The 16,083-nt window shown below is 40.2% G+C and overlaps 2 protein-coding genes across 45 annotated transcripts in view; one reads left to right on the top strand and one right to left on the bottom strand.

The window, feature by feature from the left end:
- The window catches only part of ARFGEF1 (ARF guanine nucleotide exchange factor 1), an 83,776-nt gene extending 79,251 nt beyond the window's left edge, over window positions 1–4,525 (top strand). For all 3 annotated transcript variants that reach the window (XM_021555587.4, XM_085572165.1, XM_085572166.1), the window contains 5 exons: window positions 16–155; window positions 540–708; window positions 1,195–1,333; window positions 2,224–2,341; window positions 3,075–4,525. In XM_021555587.4, coding sequence (XP_021411262.3) covers window positions 16–155; window positions 540–708; window positions 1,195–1,333; window positions 2,224–2,341; window positions 3,075–3,239 — 731 coding nt within the window. In that variant the 3' untranslated portion in view covers window positions 3,240–4,525. The remainder of the gene's footprint in view (window positions 1–15; window positions 156–539; window positions 709–1,194; window positions 1,334–2,223; window positions 2,342–3,074) is intronic.
- Window positions 4,526–7,067: 2,542 nt separating this feature from the next.
- Window positions 7,068–16,083, bottom strand: part of CSPP1 (centrosome and spindle pole associated protein 1) — a 61,902-nt gene continuing 52,886 nt past the window's right edge. For all 42 annotated transcript variants that reach the window (XM_085572167.1, XM_085572168.1, XM_085572169.1 and 39 more), the window contains 4 exons: window positions 15,652–15,715; window positions 12,075–12,190; window positions 11,775–11,925; window positions 7,068–7,835 (listed from right to left, as the gene is read on the bottom strand). In XM_085572167.1, coding sequence (XP_085428293.1) covers window positions 7,621–7,835; window positions 11,775–11,925; window positions 12,075–12,190; window positions 15,652–15,715 — 546 coding nt within the window. In that variant the 3' untranslated portion in view covers window positions 7,068–7,620. The remainder of the gene's footprint in view (window positions 7,836–11,774; window positions 11,926–12,074; window positions 12,191–15,651; window positions 15,716–16,083) is intronic.

Genomic DNA, 16,083 nt, shown 5'->3' with positions numbered 1-16,083 from the left:
TTCTTTCCTTTAAAGAATTTCCAGAACAGAAGTTATTTGCTGCTCTTTTGATCAAGTGTGTTGTACAGCTGGAACTCATTCAGACGATCGACAACATTGTGTTCTTCCCAGCAACTAGCAAAAAAGAGGATGCAGAGAATCTAGCAGCAGCACAAGTAAGTGGAACTGATAGGTACCTCTGTTTTTAACACCTTTTGATCCAAAGGTTTTAAGATAAAGTTTGTTTCAGATAACTCCTCTAGCATCTGCTAATTTACAATTTTTACATGCATTTGAGAATTTCCATTGGCCTGTTGAGATCTTTTACAACTCCTGTTAAATTGCATTTGCTGTGCCAGGGCAGCACTGTGGAGATTAAAACATGTATTGTTCAAAGGGATTTATGTAACTGGCAGGTGGATACAACATATTTAATACAATAGTTTAAGTACAAGTACAGATGTAAACAGGGTGGGATTGAGTTATCACAGGAGCTTGCTGAAAACAGTTGTGAATTTGTAGTTCAAATCTTTTTCTTCCTTTTCCTCTTTTTTCAATAGAGAGATGCAGTAGACTTTGATGTCCATGTGGATACACAGGATCAAGGGATGTATCGTTTCCTAACATCACAACAACTTTTCAAACTTCTCGATTGTCTGCTGGAATCTCACAGATTTGCTAAAGCATTTAATTCAAACAATGAACAAAGAACTGCTCTCTGGAAAGCAGGTGAGCCAGTCCCCTTGAATTTTGTGACAGTGGGAATTGACCCAAAAATAGGTCAGAACTACTTTGATGCCAAATGTAAAAGTTGAAGCTTTAGCTCTGTGAGTGTAGGATTCCTAAAGGGAGGAGACCTTATCTGTGGAGGTGTAAATATTTCTGGTTCCCTAAAATTTAAGTTTTCACTGAGGTACAGCTGATTTCTTGGCTGTAGGTGTGAGTCCCATGCTTGAAAACTGCAGGCACAAACACAGGTTTCACAGCCACTTGTAAGCTGATACTAAAAATGGGTTCCAACCACAATTACAGCACATATTAATTAATAGGTTAATTTTTAGCAGTGCTCCATTGTACTAAATGTTATGAGAAATTAATTACCTGATGTGGTTCTTCTGTCTGTGTGCAGAAGATGCTTAGAAAGAGAAGAGGGCGACTGTAAGAAAGAATGTCAGCTGAACCAAAAATCTAAATGGATGCTTGGAATTCCTGTAGGTTTCAAAGGCAAATCCAAGCCCAACCTGCTGAAGCAGGAGACCAGCAGCCTGGCCTGTGGGCTGCGCATCCTGTTCCGCATGTACACGGACGAGAGCCGCACCAGCGCCTGGGAGGAAGTCCAGCAAAGGCTGCTGAAGTAAGGTCCTGAGCTGAGCCTGGAGCTGAGCCTGTTCGTGTTGTTTCTGATCTTAAACGGCGTGGGCTGTTCAAAAGGATAGACCATCTCTGTTTACAGTAAACTGGTAGAGCCAACACGTGTGTGTGGTGGTCACAGCTAATACTGAGGTTATGTTCTGTGGGGAGTGCTGTGCCTCCAGCTACTGATGTTGTCTCCTTTTTGTTCTCATTACATGTTTTGCAGGGAGAACAAAGATTTTTTTCACCTTTTTTGTATCGTGTGGGTAGGTGGGGGCTCTTCTTTAAAAAGGAAAGCAGCTGTCACCTAAACCCTGTTTTTACTTTCACTAACCTCAGGTATTTTAGGGAACTGACACTGTTCTCATTTTCAGAAATGGACACTGGGCTTAAGCAGCCTTGTGAGTATAGAGAGGCCTTTGGCTCTTTGGTCACTGATCTGAATGGTTTTTGTTTATAACGTTTTCAAGTAACTGTTGGAATGAGGGAGGGCTTTAAACCTCAACAGCAACACTTAAGGTGAAGACTTTCAGGTTCACAGACTAGGAAGCAGAGCTGAAAACTGCCTGGTTACGTCAGCATGAGATATTCCTAAAGCCCATGTAATGTTTTGTCAGATACCTCTCAAAGAGCACTTGATACGTTTCAATTACATTCACAGACAGTATAATCATGTTTTGTCAGTACTGAAGTTCTAGGACTTTGGTTTTGAGTTGAATAAAGTGTCACTGCTTTCTGTCATTAGCCAGGCTTAGAGCAGCTTGCATAAAACAATGCTGTTCTACACCAGGGGCTCTACACTGCCAGAATTTGCAAAGTCAAAGCTCTCTTTCTGCAGTAGAGCTCAGAAGGAAATGTGAGTTGTTATTTTTTTGTGTCTTTTGTCTCCAGTGTCTGCAGCGAGGCTCTGAGCTATTTCCTCACTCTTACATCAGAAAGTCATCGAGAAGCCTGGACTAACCTTTTACTATTATTTTTGACTAAAGTCCTGAAGATAAGTGATGAAAGGGTAAGTAACTGTTTGGAATGATGTTTCAGATGACATGTACAGATAAGAAGTAGTTCCAGACTGGTTTGTCACACACAGTTACAGACTTGACTTTAAAAGCTCCTGCTGCTCTGTAGACACTCCTGTGTTGAGGGAATATACATTCAAACTGCACTTGACAGATACTGACACTAATAATTCAGTGTGAAGGTGCAGTGAGTGATAAAATGTGTCAGAAAAGTTTGAAGATGCTGGAATCCTTTAGAAGTGTGTGTTAAATTGTTTTTACCCCTCTCCTGCTGAGGAAGGCAATTAGTGATGATATTTTATTCAAAGAATTAACTCTTGTTTCTGCTGCCAGTGCTGCAGGTACATGTACACTTTGACCTTCTCCAAAGCAATTCTGCAGTAAATAAATCCCTGTTTAATCTCCCTCTAAGAACACTTGTCTGAAATAATTAAGTGATGAAAAAGGCCAACTGCAAGAAAAGAGCTCATAATAGAAAAATATTTCCTCTTGGAGAGTAAGCATTAGTAAGGAGCTTTGTGTAGCTGGTGAGCACTGTCAGAGTATATCACAGCTTTCTTAGCCTTATTCTAGCACTGCTAATTTCAGTTGTAATGGTGTTTCTGCTGTCACTTTGTGGATTTCTCACCCACATTTGGGAGAGTATTTAAAATTCTTATTTTGCAGTGTGCGTTCTGAGGTGTACTGATGTATAATAGAGTCATTTCTTGTTTGTTTTCTCCTCAGTTCAAGGCCCATGCCTCATTCTACTATCCTTTGTTGTGTGAAATCATGCAGTTTGACCTTATTCCTGAGCTTCGGGCTGTCTTGCGAAGGTTTTTCCTGCGGATTGGTGTGGTTTTCCAAATATCCCAACCAGCAGAACAAGAGTCTGGGATAAGCAAGCACTAGCAGATAGTGATGCTCTGTTTCCTATATTCCTCAGCTAAATAAAAGGACCAGGTAGCTGGGCCATTCTGTCTGGATCTCCATATAAAAGGTTTCTTTCTCTGGCAACGTGTATCCAAGGGTTAACGGTACAGATGCTTACAACTGTAATTAAGGCTTGCAACACTCCAGTCCCTCTCTTTCCTGGCGGATTCTCTCTCATTGGTTTCTCTTGCCTGGCTCCTGCTGAGCACAGAGCCAGTTTATAGCACAGTCCCCTTGTCAGCACGGGCTGCAGTGTCCTTTACTGTCCTAGACAGCAGCATAGCAACGGATGTTTATGGCGGGTGTGAAAGTAAAATGTACCCAAAGAAACATATATATGTAAAGGTTTGAGCTTCTGCGAGAAGTACAACTCAGGAGAGCTGTATTTTGAAGGATAAAATGTTTATAGTGAAAAGAAAATGGAGATTATTGTTCATGGAAAAAATATTTAGCAACTATGTCTGATATTCTAAGATTTTTGCACACTCAGGCTGTCTGAGACATTGGTAATCATCCTTCTGTGAAAATGTACAGAGATGCAGATCTGTAATATAAACTCTTTAACACTATACAGTTCTTCCCAAATTATTTTATTTCTGTAATACTGATTTGTTGAAAGCCCATAACTCTTCCTTGTTTACCAAATGCACTAGAAGTTTGGGTTTCTTTTTTGGGTTGTGATTTATTTTTTCTTTTTCTTTTGTTATTTTTGTTTTATTTTGTTTCATTGTAGCCCAGGAGTTAATGTTGCCGACAACAGTAGAAATATCACGACTGACCTAACTACCTGTAATATACTTGTTTTAGGGCTTTTAAATATAACGAGCCATTGAAATGATGATCCTTTAAGGACTGGAACTTGAATCACTGCAAACAAGTCTAGGTTGTGTCTGCTGTCAAATGTTTTTTGTTTGATGTAGATTTCACTCTTATGTACAGAATTTAATGTTGGATATATTCAAGTAACAAATCTGGCATGGTTTGGGGATGGTTAAATTTATTGGAAATGTATTCATACTGTGAATTGTGCTCTGATGGTTAACAGACGAGATTGTCAAGCATTCTGTATTACAATGGATGTAGAAATTTTTTTCAGATGGACAAAATGTATATGGTACAGATATGTAAAGTTTTCTATGTAAAAAAAATTCTGTACAACTTTCTGTACAATATTTGGTTCTCATCTGGCATATTCTAATCAGGTTATAGGTCAATAAAGTTTTTGAACTCTTTCATCAGTGCAATCAAAACCAGTCTAATCCACAGCTACTTGTTTCACAATTTACTTTGCCTCTCATGCTTTTGTTTCAAAGGAGCAAACCCCAGACCTTGGGAGCAGAAAGCTGGGTGCCCTCTGCTTGACTGGGATGCCTCTTCTCACCATTAGAGACAAAAACAGGGGGAAAAGGAGTGGTAAATTAAAAAAAAAATAAAGGTGGGCAGGGCTGGAGGAGAATAAAAGTGCTACAGGAACTGGTCAGAGGGACCCTGTAGTGCTGCTCAAAGCTGCACTTTGCTCTCTGGGGATTAAAACACAAGCACCAAACAGCTGATGGAGAAAGGGGGAAGAGAAGGGCTGTGACTGCAGTGCTGCTGACTTGGAACACATCAGCCAGCTCAGCCGTGTCAGCAGCTTCGATTTTGTTAGAGTGGAATGGGATTCTTCTCCAGTGTATTCCCACAAATCTCCTGACTGGCACAGGAGAGCAGTGTGAAGAGCAAGGTGTGTGAGAGAGCCTCCTCTCTTTCAGGGCAATGTATCTGCCACAGACATTCACAGCAGGCTCCAGAAGTAAGTGTAAGCAGTTCAGTGAAATAGCTATTGGAAAAGCCAGAAAAGGAAATGAAAATGCTATGACCTGTGGTTCAGAGTTTGCTCACAAAGTTAATTGGGGTGGAGCAAAACCAAATAGCAATTACCAGAGTCAGAAGGAGTAGAATTGAGGTTATTTGAATTAATTGTAGCCTTTACTCTTGGCTATATTTTACTTGTTCAGTTTGTTGTGCTGTGTTTTAATCTTAAAACTGCTGTGTTAGGCCAGACCAAAGGTCTTTGTCTGACAGTGACCAGTAATAATTTTTACAGTGAGTATAATGTGTCCCATCCTATTCACTGTCATGCGTGGCTTTAGTAGACTTACTCTGAGACCATTGCCAGTGTCCCTGCTGCCCTCTTAAACAGCCACTGTTCTTGTGTTGTGTGGCCAATTGCTTTCTAATCATCTGTGTTCAAGACAGAGTAGTGAGTACAATGAACTGTCTAAAAACATGGGCAGTTGGGGTTTTGAGTCTTTCTGGTTTTAAACCTCACTGCTTTTTTGTTTTGTTGTGCACTACTCTTTAGTTATTATTTTATAGCCTGTCCTTCTTATGCCTTATTTATTGCTCATGTGGAAAAGAGCCAATACCTGTTTAATTTTGGTTCACTGGGAGATGAACTTTGGTGTCATCATAACTCTTCTGTGCCTCTGTTTAGCTCTTGCAATGCCAGAGCAGCACCAGGTGTATTCTGGGCATTGTGTTCAACTTGCAGCTCTCTGAACACTCACATATATGATTGTTCTCAAAAATCTGGAGTTGGGGCAGAGAATAGGTGCTCTTTTAGTGATCTCAGTATCCAGCAGGGCTGGGACTACAGATAACATTTATTTTGCAGGTGAGGCTGTCATGATCTGGAAAGATGCAAAGGATTCCATGTCCTGAGTAGTGCCCCAGGGAGGGCAGCTGCAGGGAAGAGTTCATGGTACCAAGGGCTGCTGTGGTTTCAGGCCATGGCACAGGTGAAAAAGGTAATTCAGAAGGGTTGTGCCATATCCTGGCCTTGAACTGGAAGAAAGGAATGCCAGCTTCTGGTCTGTGACAGTTATGAAACTTACTGCAGTGGAACAAGTGTAGCTTTTTAGGGGAACACTTCATGCTTCTCTCTGGGGAAAAAATTCAGATTAAAATTAAGGAAATAATAACTAAACTCTGTAGGCAATTTGATGAGAAATTCTGCATCTAGCCTGGAGCTGGTACAGTGAATGTGTCTCAAACTTCAACTTATGAAGCAACTGGAGAGAGCCATCAGGGCAGGTGACAAAGTATAAAAGGTATGAGAGGGTGGCAAGTGTATTATTATAAAGCATTTTCACAAAGTTATTTCCTCTGTCTCTGGGAAGTCCAGACTGAAGCTGCCATGCAGCGCGAGGTACCTGCTCCAGCCCAGGTCAGGGATTTCACCAGGGCCCCTGCATGAGTGGCCACTGATGTCAGACCCACACTGATGAAACTTCTTACTGTTGAGCTAGAAATTCAGGATAAGAATTACCCTGATTTGGCAAATCCTCTCTGGGAAGGAACATGCTAAGCCCATGAAGAAGCTCAAAACCACATGAAAGTACATCTGTCAGCAAACATTGCCTGCCATCATCATGGAACTGCTGTAGCCTTCAGATAGGTTTACAAAAGCTTGAAGGTGGCAATGTAAAAATAAAGACCTTTATAAAAAGTGCTTGTTTTCATCAGTGGTTTATTAGGGTCTTTTTTTTCCCCCTGTTGATCAGGTTTAGGCTCTGGGTGAGAATTTCCTAACCAAAAGGAAAGCTGCAGCATTACCCCTGCTTCACCTTGGTTGTGTAGTTCACTGAACTAAAATATTGCTCCATGTCCTTCTTGCTAAAGCACTGTGCTCTCTTGAACAGATTTTCCATGTGTTTTTATTTCTTTGGAGACAGCCTTAATACTCCAGTCTGTTCAAGAGTAAATGAAAGCTGAAGCAAATCATAAGGAAATTGAACTCGGCTTTCACAATTTTTATAACAAAAATTTTAGTAACAAAATACTTTATTAACTCTTCAATCAGAAACATAAATCATAAATATATTCAACAATATCTGTATTTTCAGCACACAATAAGTTAGGGAATGTAAGACACATTGTTAATAGTAATTTTTTCCCATGGAAGTGTTAGCTGCGCTTTCATGCAGGACAGAATTATCCTATATGAAAACCAAGTGTCCTTGTTCAACTTACTCGCTCTTTGGGTAAAAACCTAATGCCCTTCTGCTCTTGGGCTGTTCTAATGCCAGAAAGTTTTGGAGTTTGACTATAAAGCTAAAAAACATCTTTGATTTAATATCAAATTCACACACAGCACACTCTGAGGCTGAAACTTAAGTTGTATAAAAAGTGCAAAAGCTGCCAAGCTTTTCCTCCATTTCCCACGTCACAGAAAACATCCCTGTGCTACATCTCCATTCCACTGCAGTGTCTGAGCCTTTATTATTGCTGTTTGCAGTCACACACACAGCTCCACACGCTGTGCACGGGAGCGAGCTCTCCGTGCGGGAGTCCCTGGCAGGCGCGGCGGCTCCGGCCATCAGCCGTGCGCGGTGGAGAGGCCCTGCCAGCCCAGCGGCAGCGCCGTCTCCGGGCTCAGCTTTGCCGAGCGCGGCGGCTCCGCCAGGAGCCTCCGGAGCGTGGCCGACGTTCCCGGCCGCAGCCAGGGCTCCGTGGCCACGGTGTCAGTGGAGCTGGCCTGGGACTGAGCGCGCTTCAGGAGGTCGTCCACGTCCCCTAAGGAAATGTCATCACCTACGGGGAGAGTAACGTGTGTTAGACGGCACAGAAGCTCTTCCCACCACGACACTGGGCAGGCTTGGCTGCAATCAGTGCAGCAATAATGCTTTTAAAATATATATATAATAATGCTTTTAAATTACATTTCTACTAAGCACGCGTTCGCTGGTGTTCTGGGGAACAGCTCCCCCCAGCAGCTCACCAAGGGGATAAGGATACAGGCAGAGGTGGGTGGACACAGCAGAGGATTCTTGCTTTCCAAAAAGCTTCTATTTAGGGAGAATGAAATCTGTCAGTGCATATATGCATAAAAATGCATGTGAAAATAAGGCCATTCAATTACAGTGGCCTGACTGAACCTTGTATAGACCGTCTCCTACTGATGAAGAATTGTTTTAACTTGGCTTAACAGTGCAAATGCAAGTGAGCCTGTGCACCACAGCCCAGCACAGCTCAACCTCAGTGCAACGTCATGCTGAAACTGGCTAAGTTGGGATCTTCCAGCTACAAAATAAGCCCCATCTAACAAAAACCAGAACTGCCTTACCTATGAACTTGGGGTCCTTATCACTCTGAACTCTACTATTACTTGTTTCTATTCTGTCAGCAATTATACATACATCTAATGTCTTAAACAAATAGTTCTTAGTGTGGATTATCAAACAACATACATTTTTACTATATATGAAGGGGTATAAAGATATAAGTTCTCTGCTGTTCATTTTTTTGTTTCACAGCATCTAGTTTTTTACATACTTAAACCAAAAAATTATGCAAACCCCCTCTATCTATAACAGCTAAAAAATGCAATGTTTTCCTCTTAAAACTGATCCACATCAATGAAGAGGTTCTGGTTTCTTCATGCCAAAGCTGGGCAGAAACAAGTTAAAAGACTCTGATTAGGAGAAGAAAAACAACATTTTTGCAAAAACATTTAAAAAAATTAAAGCAAAACAAAATCATATATTCTTTAGTGTATAAATAATTAACTTAAGCAATTAATAAGTGTCCTGCTATTTATGTATTTGGATGATTTTTATGAATTTCAGATTTTTATTCTGCAAAAATGATGTCTTTTTAAAAATCAGAATTTAAACCAAAGCTTCTCTGAAGATTCTCATTAAACATTGAAAATTTATGGTCTAAGCATGGGTGTGAGAGCCCAAGGCCTGGAGAAGCAGCAGGCAGTTATGCAGGGGTGAAGGGAAGGACAGAACTGCACAACCCCACATACACTGGGAAGCAAGGGCTCAGTTTCCCTCTTGTTAGGTGGGATTGCAGGTTCTAAAACAAAATGTCAAATACTTTTTGTTCCAAAAGAACTTAGCAGGGATGATTATTCTGTCACAACACACAGACAGTGATCTGATCATCCTCCAAGCCCTCCCAATCTGGTTGAAACTTGTCTGCAACACTGAAGTGAGAGCAAACTTCCCTCTCTCTAGGGCCTGTCATCTCCTGTGCTTGAAGCTGGCAGAGTGAACCTCTTTGTCTCCTAAATCCTGGGCCAGATCAACTCTCCCCTGGGTTGGAACCCAGAATTTTTTGCATTTGTAGGTTTAGAGGAGTTAACAGCACACAGCAGGACAAGTGATCCCTAAAGAAAATTAATTTTCTGTTTGCGGCTTTAAGAAATAATATCCAGCAACAATAAAAATAAGGCTGTTTAGAGACAAACTGGGAATGTGCAGGCCAGAGGGCTGCATTTCCCCACACTTAACTACTTCTGCCTTTAAAGCAAAGCCTTTAGATCTTGCAGATGTCAGAGGCAAGATCAACTGTTCTGCCAGAAGTAAGATCACAGTGCACATCACTGGATCAGACTCACTTGGTCCTGCTTTTAGAAAGCCCAGCAGATCAGCTGCACTGCAGAACTTCTTCACTATGAATTTCAACACTTTGCACACTCCCTAAAAACCTGTCCTTAATTGGGACACATATCAAGACTCTTGATAATTCAGTTTGGATGTGGAGGCTGAGGATAAGGGAAGCTTTTCCATAGCATGAAATCCCAGTTTAGAAATTGAATGGAACCTGGATTCCTGCACAACACCAACAGCCGCGCATCTTGTGTGCCCAAATCTGTGAGAATTCCCTCTTCTGATCTGAGCCTGCTCTTGTTTATGTCCTTAGGAACACACACACCTTGCTTGACAAAGACTCCATCACCCAAATATTCACCAAGTCTACACTGAGAGGAAATTTTTTTGGATGAGTGAAAATGGAGGAGAAGGCCTGACTTCATTTGTCTAATTTTCCAATTAAGAAAACAATACTAGGATGCCGTTAGGATTCCCTCATCAGTCCCAGAGGAGAAAGTGAACTGCTGTGAACTGAGCTTCCTTATTGAACCAGTTCAGCTCTTAGAATTTATCAAAGCCTGTGAATTGCCATCTCTGGTCATTTCAAGGGAAGATAAATATATAACTAAGGAACCTGGTTGAGAGATTTGTTTTCTCTCAGCAGTGTCTCTGAGGGCAGAGAAGAAATTACGGTCCTGGCTGCTCAGAAAGCAGGAGGATGCCACAAGGGTTCTTTCAGACTCTTAGGGAAAATGAGTAAAAAAACTTGGCTTCCCTCATTTTTTCTGTAGCATCCCTGAGCACAAGGGGGGAACAGGAGGGCAAGCAGCAGTGCAGCCTGAACAGCTACAGCTGAGCAAGAGGATCTGTTACTACCTGTCAAGAGGCACAAATACTAAGGATGAGTGATGGGTCCCTATGTAATCCAAAGAGCAAGCTACATACAGACATATGAATATATACATATATATATACATACACACACATCAAAATTATATTTAGCTAAAGACTGAAGCTCTGGAGGCTGTGACAAACAGAAGGCAAGCAAGATAAAAAGTGTGTACTGCATACAATATGAGGTGAAATTATGAAAGAGGTGAAATACAACTGAAAAATACTGAAGTAATAGTAGTTCACATAGCAAATATATCTGGATGGAGTAAAATTAAAGATTTTATTTAGATTATAGAAGAAAATTAGTATGAATAGGGTTTATTTTTTTAGTGACTTAAAACCACAGAGAGATGGTTAAAAAAAACGAAAAAAAAAAAAAGATGAAGTGCTTGTAAGAGTACCCATAGCAACAGAATCAAAAATACTGCCAGCATCTGTACTCTCATTAAGTTTATAAAAAGGATACTGATACTGTAATTGCCTAGAGAGCATAGCACTACCTCCAAAAAAAAGGGAGATTTCAGACTCATATGAAAATTCATTAGCACAAAGTGTATGAACTGGGTCACAACCCATGTGAGAAATTAAAGGCCATTAATGGTTGCCATGATTGGTACTTCATACACAAAAGGGATCAAGATCAGCCAGCCAGCATTTGGAGATGCTCCCAGACAACTCCCAGCACCTGATGTAAGAAACTTGGAATGAATTCAAGTGTGTGTGCAGTGAGAGGTATCAGTATCAAATACTCCCTTACTCAAATACTGAACAAACCACTAGAAAATTAAATTAACTAGAAACTGAAGTACTTCATCATACACAATTCTCTGGCAATATCTTCATGCTGGTTTGGACCACAGACATCTGACTCCCAGGAATGCCAGTAAACTCAAACAGGCACCTCATCATCATTCACCACCTGGGTGTTTTATTTCCTCCTACTGCCATTTCAGCTGTCCAGCTGCATATCCCCACCCTGCTGCCCACACTGCAGTGGTGCTCACAGGACAAGCAGGAGTGGCTGATCAGACAGGAATATGAGAATCTTTTTCTACTCTCCTCCTCTAAACTTAGTCTGAAGAAGCTGTGTTGAGGCGTGCTGGGGAAGCCCTTGTACCAGCTACAGAGCTCTATAAATAACTCCTGTGTTTGATCTGGTTGCTCACTGTTCTGCTACATGAAGCCTATCATTAGTTGTTCCTTTAATTATTGTAATTGCTTACTGTTCACTACATCATCTCTGCTACAGCGAGCATACCCAAGGAAGGAGATTTCTGCTGGAGCTCAGTCAGTCTGTGCAGTCGTTCCTCGTTCCTGCCTTTCACCTGATCAGCGTCGAGGCTGAAGTTTGAGTGCAAGGAGAAGCTGTCAGGCTGCAGCAACGGCGTCTGCCCTGGTGGAACTTCCTCCTGCAGGGAATCCAAAAATGCACACATCCTTCAGTTAAAGAGCATCCTTCTTAAAAGGGCAAATAACTACACGTGTACTCCCTCAGGAGCCATAACATGGAGTCACTGTGGAAGCAAGGGAACTTTACATTACATCTGTCAGTTCTTACACGTTCAGCACTCTCCAAAGCTCTCTGCTTCAATCGTCTCCTCTCCCTCGCAGACAGTGGATGCTGTGGTAATAAATTCACTTCTTCTAAGGCAGAAAACATTTCCCCATTAGCACCTGGAAAAACAGGTGAAATAATTTTCAAAGAAATTGGCATACCAGAGAGTGCTCCAACCTGTTTATGTTTTGAAACAAGCCAATATATTGTACATTACTCCATCACAGTAATATGTTTATACCCAGACCTTCAAAGTAAATGAATACTCAAATGAGAACAGCACCTCTACTTGAAAGGGAGAACACTTGGAAAATAAGAGTTATAAACAAATATGTTACATGAAATACATAATAACATTACATGGACTGACAGTGTTACATGGAATATGATAGCACAAAATCTATGCCTTAATCACACATCCTTAGTCATATCTCCACCTTTTCATGCAATAAAATGTTAGCATCTGTTCATACAAGAATAAATAACTACACCTTTTGATCATACTTGTATCACATTACAGTGGGAGGAGTTTAATCTCTTTTTATAATATACATGAAGCCTAAGGTCATGTCTCTGCTTCCCACTTGTCTATTTCTTCCTCTTTTACTGACTCTGGAAACTGTTTCAAACACAAACTATTTCAAATAAGTACTTTTGGTTCTCCCTCCAGGACCAGTAACCCTGCCTGGGGCTGGCTGATGGCTTTGCTGCTGCTTGGGGCAGACAGTGGGCTCTGTTTCCTACTGCAGTCCCACTGGCACCTTCAGGAACAGAGACTCCCAGGAAAAGAAAGGACTCTGCTCAACAAAACCTCTACAGAATCCACTACCACCAACTCTGTGACAACAAAGCCATGTTTTGGAAAAGTGGTTAGTCCAGTATATCACATAAAGCAAAAAAAAAAAAAAACAACCCAAAAACCCATAAGAATTTAACAGTTATTTTGGTAGAAAATTGACATAATTAGGTTTGAAAAATAAATTTGATTGATATCAAACAAGTTCAGAATAACAAAAAGAGGTATATTTAAAATTCTTTTGTATTGTCAGTTGTTTTTTTCCCTAAAATTACATTTTTTTATTCTCCTCTCATCTTTTCCCCAGTTTCACCAATAGTACTCATGCTCTTATCACAAATGTTTCAAATTAAAAAATCAAAGCATAATTTCGAAATGGTGTAAAGCTAACAAATTATGTATCAGAATTCCAGCTACAAGACCAGCTGAACTTCACTATATTCAGTGAAGTTCACTGAATATATATAAACAGTGCTATTATTTGGAATATAAAAAATGGTTTAACAATGTGAATTTGTCACAACAAAGGACAAGCTTAAGAATATATTTGTACCATCAGTGTATCATCAGTATCAGATGGTATCATGGTATCCTGTAAGCATCCATCATTCAGATCCTGCTGCACAGAGATGCTTTTAAATCACTGCATTAACACAAATGGATTCAAGGGTTTTCAGTGAGGCAAAAAATGGAAAAAATAAATAAATTTATTTGTATCTGCCTCAAACACTTTATTTCTAACTGCCTCAAATTTCAGAGCCCTAGGAGATAAATTCATATGTAATGCTGACATAATAGATGTCAAAATTGAGTTGGATTTTAAACCCACATCAAAAAACCTCAAGCAAAACAGAGGGTAGTGTTACACTCCTCTTAGGAAATGGCAAACACTGTTAAAATACAGCCCCTGTATTTCACCAAAGACCCTCAGACAATGTGAGCTGCACAATTCACAGAGAAGGCAGCCCACACAGAGAATGATAATTTTTATTTTTCATTTCAGAGGTGGAAGTCACCAGATTAATATTGAGAATGTCAGTAGAGATTTATAAAGCCCAAACAATGCAAAAGATAACACATTTTGAGGTAATGCATACAGCTCACTATTGAAGAACATGGTTTTCATCAGCCATAAATGATCTGGGTGGGGAAAGGCAAAAAGGGGGTGGGGGGAATAAATAATATTAGGTTAACTCAAACACCTCACTAAACTGCAAGTACCAGGTGGATGGGAAGAAGAAGGGAAAGGGTGAGAGGACCATAAATATCAGGAACCTTAGGAAATAACCAAGAACACCCCATTACAGAACTGGCAGCCTCACAACAGACAAAAGGACATGGTTCACAGAAGGCACAGGCTGGGTATTTATCCACACAATTCACACAGGGATTCAAAAATGCTAATTCCAGTTGGTGAAAAGCAACCTGGGAAAGGCCCAGCTTAGCAAGGCTTATGAAATGCAACCAGCTACAGAAGCTGGAAGAGCCCTGCATGTCTGCCCTGCATCTTGTGTTGCTCTCCATGAGCCTGTCCTGGCTGAGATGGGATATTTGGCTACAGCCTAGACTGACAGGCTCTCCGAGGCATCCTTTCACCCCTGGGCTGCACTAATCCAGTAACCCTTATCCTGAAAAGGAAGGTATTGCAGACTACAGAGAGAACCAAATGCACTGAAAAAGGCTGAATGCCCCACTCTGTGCTCTTCCCAGTGCCAGGTTCTACCCTGTACTCCAGGACTTGCATGTTAACAGAATGGGCTTGAATACATTTCAAATGAAAAAATCTGCTTTTAACCAAAGCCAGAGATAACCATCATCAGTTTACAGAAACACTGTTTCATCAAAAAGTACCTGCACCTCCCCTACAGCAAAGAATAAAAACCTTGCAAGATGATTTCTTATAGATGACTGAAAGAAATTTCAAGATACTGAAACACCTGCTAATAGAAAATAATATGTAAAGGCTTGAGCTGGTTGGGTTTTTCTAGTAACTGGAAATAAAACAGCATATTACATCCACACATATAAAGGCTGAATAGAGAGACATTACATGAGGCGTCTATACAAAAATCTTTAGAAAACTAAAAATCTTCTGCTTCAGATGATGACTAAGTGACAATATCTATAAGTATAATGTTGCAAGTGAAATGAAATAAAATGTGAACAGCAGAAAAGTGACTAATTTAGAATGAATTGCTATTTTATACCCATATAAGCATACTTAAAATCAAGCATGCTTGTAAATCAAAAGAATAACCATGAAAAGAATCGCTGACTGTCTAAGACTTTTGTATTTCACTGTGGACAGATTGCCATTGTAAGCTGTGATTGTCAATAAATTATATTATTTGCAGCAGAACAATAGAAAAGCAATGCCAATGCTACCATTGTAACACATTTCCTGCATAAATATTAGGTTTTCTTTATACAAATCCAAATCCTTATCCTGGGAAGATGTCAAAAAAAGCCCCTTGACAAGAGTAACCTCCCAGACAAAGCACGAGGAGCAGAGAAAGATGCTTTCTCATTAAAAGATGAAGGTGGTAAAGAGCAACTGAGCAGCATCATTAAATCTAGGTGTCATCTACACAAATTTGCTGCAGTAAAATTTCATAAATCTCTGCATTTTAATTTGGAGGCATAACTTCCTAATACTTTAAACTAATCACCATAGCTACAACCACTGCAACTTCTAAAACAGTAATAATAATTTTAGAGACACAGCTTAAGACTAAACCACGTGTCTGTCACCCGCAACATGGTTAAGGGGAAGTACAAACTCACCAATAAAAGCACTATCCGATTCCAACAGTGAATTTTTCTGGAATTCATTAGATTTGTTCCTGAACTACAAAAGTGAAACAGAAAAAAATGGAAATTCAGAGGCTTCAATACATTTCTGGGGCCAAATGATAATTAATGTAAATTAATTGTCAAACTTCTCCAAAGCAAAGAGCAGCTCTACATTATTAATATTCTACTATCCCTGACTGCGGTTCTAAAATCCCAATACATTTTTAAAGAACTCATATTCTCTTTAAGCAGTAGGGTTTGTTTTTTTTTTACTTTTGCTGAAATTACTTACACATGACAACTGTTGTGGTAATTTGTGTAACACAGACATTTCCATCATGAAATTGATCTTTGTCACTCTGCCTAAGATTCAGAATAGTCAGTGCTTAAAGTGAGCTTTGCACTTAAAGTTTGTATGAAGTA

The sequence above is a fragment of the Lonchura striata genome, chromosome 2 (assembly GCF_050655825.1).
Source record: "Lonchura striata isolate lonStrDom1 chromosome 2, ASM5065582v1, whole genome shotgun sequence".
Lineage (NCBI taxonomy): Eukaryota > Metazoa > Chordata > Aves > Passeriformes > Estrildidae > Lonchura > Lonchura striata.
Note: the sequence above shows the minus strand (reverse complement) of the source record. Positions and strands in the feature narration are given on the sequence as shown.